Here is a 5,325-nt window from a genome sequence, read left to right on the forward strand (position 1 = left end):
TTTTTACCCTGCTGAATCTGATTCTGGCGTCAGAAATCACATGTGAAGCTTCTATACATCATATATAACACAAACACGTATTTCCACGATGACAACCAATTTTATATCCCACAAGTCACATGTTACGCTGGTGGACCAATGCAATTTAGTCAGGTATTCATAGCCATAATGTGTGCCTTGGCACAGCAGTCCATATTTGAAAGTCAATGGTCATACATCGAATTCTCAATTAGAGCAGGTGCAACTGCACATGGCAGTGCAGCTCGAGCTGTACTTATAACACTTGCACCTTCCACGACAATGTGTCCTGCACTGGCATCTCGTGAGTTGCTGACAGCTTTGGACAACTAATGGGAGTGCAGACCAGACAACACGCCAGCATTCACCTTCTTTCTTCCAACCCCACTCAGCTGGACTAACCGGGTCTGGCTGACATACCAACGCCTGGTTCCATATCCATCCTACTTGGTATGTTGCCCGCTTCACATGCTGAACCAAAGCTACTTGAGTTGGGGGAATAGCCTCGTAAGACGTCTGTTTCCTGGCAAACAGATCAAGTCGGGCTTCATCAACAGTCTCAGTTGTGCTGGATCTGTCATACATCATGACAACAAACTTCACGTCATCTTCTTCAACTTCTGGAGGAGAACAGCTCAGTTTGACGAAGACTTCAGAGGCCTCAGATGGCGATGATGGCGTTTGCGCCTTTGGTAATGATGACTGTGTTTTCTGTGCGGACATCAGCTACCTTCATAGCGAGGTATTCAAACAGCTCTGTCTTGTTGGTGTCGTCCCTTAGAAAGCTTTGCCAGTTACGTGGCATCTTGCCATTCTCTGTTACACGACGCCTGGCTCCCTTTCCTCGTTTGATCCTAGTTTCTGCGTTCAGGCTTGATGGTTGATAGACGTCGAAGAAAATGCCCATTCTCTTATACTTAACAGCGTAAGTTGCGACTTTTGGAATGAAATCCAGTGTGGCATATTCTGCAGATGTCTTCGATGCTCTTGGTGGCAATGCGTTGACCAGAGCTGAACCGTCGATTACGATGGCATCAGCCACAGGTTCTGTTTCAGGTACTGCGACCTTCGCTTCAAGGATGGAAGCTAGCTGTGACTTCTGGCACTCATGCAACCTCCCATGATCACTTAGGGCTGTAAGAGATTGTTGATTCTCATGGCGAAAAAATTCGCGTATATCACATTTCCTGCTCTGACAAGATATGAACAGCTTTGAAAAGAGCTGACAATCTTCTTTCGCCACCTTCTCTTTTGCGTTGGCTGGGACCTTGCCGTGGAGGGTGCAAATGTTATAAGTACAGCTTGAGCTGCACTGCCATGTGCAGTTGCACCTACTCTGATTGAGAATTCGATGTATGACTGCTGCTTTCAAATACCTGACTAAATTGCAGTACAGCGTAACTTGTAACTTGTGGTATATAAAATTAGTTGTCATCGTGGAAATACGTGTTTGTGATATGATGTATAGAAGCTTCACTTGTGATTTCTGATGCCAGAATTAGATTCAGAAGGATCAAAAACATCTGAATCGATGTCAATATCACGAGAATTGGCCTACCCAGTCAAAAAATATTGAGAAAAGTGTAAAATATTGACGCCAATGGCAGCCATCTTGAAAAATGACCGCCATTTTGAATTTTTACGTGGCTTCTTTTATGAATTAGTGGCCTATCCGTGAAACACACGCAAAATTTGATGCTTGTATGACAATCGGAATGATTTTTCACCTAATCTGCCCTACTAAAAGAGAAAGGATGGGTTGGGAGTGCACGCTCATCCACATACACAGAAGCCATATAGCTGCCGCATGTAAGAGATGGGGTAACACGGCTTTATATTATATAACCACGAGAGAAACACATGTACACAACTAATTCAGAGCTGCTTCTGGAATCACAGCGGGATACGTGTTTACGCATATCTATCTATCAGGAGTTAATAAAGACAAACTTTGTCTTTATTAACTCCTGATATCTATCTATATATACGCGTGTATTTAGGAGGTATCTATGTGTTTACGTGCAGCTGCACCGGTAATAATAGAATAACGTCAGAGAGGTTGTGTGTACGTGCGTGCGTGCGTACGTGCGTGCGGGTGTGTGTGTGCGCGCGTGTGTGTGAGAGAGAGCGTGCATGTGTGTATGTGTGCGTGTGCATGTGTGTGTGCGCGTGTGCGCGCGTGTGCGAGAGAGAGAGAGAGCGTGCGTGTGTGTATGTGCGCGTGTGTGTTTGAGAGAGAGCGCGTGCGTGTGTATGCATGTGTGCGTGTGTGTGCGTGAGTATGCGCGCGCGTGTGTGTGCGAGAGAGCGTGTGTGTGTGCGCATGTGTGTGTGTGCGTGCTGTGGCGTGAACAGCTCGACAAATAGTCTGCTGGTGAGAAAGCTTCTTCGCTGTTAGAGTTTAGCTTCGGGTCGCCGCGTCTCCCGTGTTGTTGGCAAAAGCTGATGATGAATGAAAAAAAAAGAGATGAAAAAAAGAGATGTGAGTTGCGGGGTGAAGAGACAGCTCATCGACATAAGCAGTTGCTAGTCAGTGACCACAGAACTGCGGTGTACTGCTGTTACTGCTGTTGTTGCTGCTGGTGGTAGTGGCGGCGGCGGTAGTGCTGCTGCTACTACTGCTGCTGCTGCTACTACTACTGCTGCTGCTGCTGGTGGTGGTGCTGGTGCTGCTGCTGCTGGTGGTGGTGGTAGTGGTGGTTGTGCTGCTGCTGCTGATGATGACGATGACGTTATTCTATTATTACCGGTAGGGGTGCACCGGATCCAACTTTTTAAGTTCCGGCCGGAACTTGAAAAAAGTTCCAGCCGGAACTACCTGGCCAAAACCGGAACTTTAGCTGGGAATAAACTTGACAGTTTTGGCCCAGTATTGCCCAAACTCACTCGGCCTGAACGAATTATCATTAGCAGGCACATCATTTAGGCGAGTAGAACAATGCTCAAAGTTCTAATTACACGATGGTTGTTACTGTTAGGTGTATAAATCAGCTGCTTACAGTGCATAATTTGCATAATTCTGGCATCTTATTCATGAGCGAATTCTGTGGCAAAACCTGCATGTTGCAGTATCCCTGGTTTTAGTCTATTATTTTCAACTAAAGCCCGGGACACACCATGCGAATTTATTCGCACGTCCGCGGCGATCATATCCGCACGAAAATCGCGGCGAAAATATACGCACCCGCATGCGATAATTGAGCGGACACACCATGCGAATTAATCGCACGTCCGCAGCGTACACACTACACGCGATCTACTGGCGCCACACGGCTCCACCATGGCTCCAACAGTCATGTGGTCCCGTGATTAGCATACTGATCAATGATTCGCTGCATTATAACAATCGGCCATTATTTGCACTAGACTGGTACCCGTCCCTTCTCACAAGCTCGATATAGGCCTATATCGAGCTTGTGAGAAGGGACGGGTACCAGTCTATATTCGCACGTCCGCTCGTCCGCAGCGAAAATATCAAACATGTTTGATCCCTGCGAATTTCGGTGAGGATGAAATTCATTTATTCGCAGCGAAATTCGCCCGCGCTTGAGCGGACGCACCGTGCGAATTTCGCTGCGATTTTTCAATCGCTGCCCGACGTACGAATAAATTCGCATGGTGTGTCCCCCGCTTAACGGACAGATGCGATTCCTGTGGCTCTAAGAGTATTTTATTTTGAAAGAAAACCTTATGAATCACCTAACATCAGTTAGGTTCAGTTCAGTTAGTTAGCCAATGCTCAAGTGGCAAGCGTTTGGGCAGAAAAGTGTGAAGTTGTTAACACTATATTGTCAGCAAGTTGACTCTATTGACTCTACAGTGACTAATCTTTTGATTTTGATAACACTTGTAGCAGAAATAAAATTAGGAAAAAGTTCCGGTTCCGGCCGACTGTTTCTGAAAGGTTCCGGCCAGAACCGGAACTCTGAAAAATTTGGGATCCGGCCGGATAGTTCCGGCCATATCCAAGTTCAGGTGCACCCCTAATTACCGGTGCAGCTGCACGTAAACACATAGATACCTACTAAATACACGCGTATATATAGATAGATATCAGGAGTTAATAAAGACAAAGTTTGTCTTTATTAACTCCTGATAGATATCTATGCGTAAACACGTATCCCGCTGTGATTCCAGAAGCAGCTCTGAATTAGTTGTGTACATGTGTTTCTATCGTGGTTATATAAAGCCGCGTTACCCGATAATGGGTAGAGAAAAGAAGAGGGGAAGAGAAGCGAAAGGGAAAGAGAAGAGGGGTGAAAGGACGAAAAGGGTAGGCCTTAATCGGTTCCCTGCTCATCGGTTACTAGGGCTGATAGGGTCTATGTCCCATCTCCGTCTTCATCTTCCAGCCCCGTCTCTGTCAGACTCTATCATCTTCTCCTTCTTCTCCTCTACTATACTCTCAAACAGACAGTACTGTCCTCTTCATTTTACTGTCTTCTTACAGATTTTGCCTTCCTTCAACACTCTACCAAGCTCTCATCCAGACTTTACTACCACCTCTTCTACTTTTTTAAGCCATAGGTATAGTATACGTCTCAAAGACGAGTTGCCCAAGCTAAGAAAAAAGAGATGATCATGTACTATATCATCACACGGCAGTAGTCTTGTAGATCCTCACACGCCACATCTGCTAATATAGCTACCGTCAATAGAGTTAAAATTAACAGAATATTGATGCACGCGCGCGTGTCTGTGCGTGTGCGTGTGTGCGTGCGTGCGTGCGTGCGTGCGTGCGTGCGTGCGTGGGCGGTCACGTTTCACCGTGTTCGCTGAAATAATGGCCGCAGGGGGTTCGGAGAGCCGTGACACCCCTATCAATATATTCAAGAGCTAATAATACCTATTATTAGCTCTTGATATATTAGTGATCGTTCGTCCCATTTTACGAGGGTCCATGGTTCGCCGAGCATAACACATGGCGGTGTACACCGGACCTGCTGTGCGGACTACGCTGTGTTTGCAAATCGCAGGTAGGGCTACACTGCCTACACAACGCAGTTACGCACGTGGCTAGGGTATATATCAAGAGCTCATAATAGAGAAGAGTATTATACCGTTTTAACAGCGTTTTGCATAGTTTTCAACTTGTAAATATACTATCAATATGTGAATAAATATATTCAAACTTTACCTTGTTTTCGTCTATGATTCTCCCTTAATCATATGACACCACCAATTTACTTGGTATATATATATATACCTGTAGGCAGAATTCTCCCCCTCTCTCGCCCTCGCTCTCTCTCTCTCTCTCTCTCTCTCTCTCTCTCTCTCTCTCTCTCTCTCTCTCTCGCTCTCTCTCTC

General features: G+C 45.9%; 1 protein-coding gene across 1 annotated transcript in view; it reads right to left on the reverse strand.

Moving 5' to 3' along the window:
• Nucleotides 1-679: 679 nt before the first annotated feature.
• Nucleotides 680-5,325, reverse strand: part of LOC106807536 (ski oncogene-like) — a 26,342-nt gene continuing 21,696 nt past the window's right edge. Inside the window, exon 2 of the mRNA XM_014809904.1 lies at nucleotides 680-1,133. Within this exon, the coding sequence (XP_014665390.1) occupies nucleotides 680-1,133 (454 nt within the window). The remainder of the gene's footprint in view (nucleotides 1,134-5,325) is intronic.

Source organism: Priapulus caudatus, unplaced genomic scaffold, assembly GCF_000485595.1.
Source record: "Priapulus caudatus unplaced genomic scaffold, Priapulus_caudatus-5.0.1 Scaffold221, whole genome shotgun sequence".
NCBI lineage: Eukaryota > Metazoa > Priapulida > Priapulimorpha > Priapulimorphida > Priapulidae > Priapulus > Priapulus caudatus.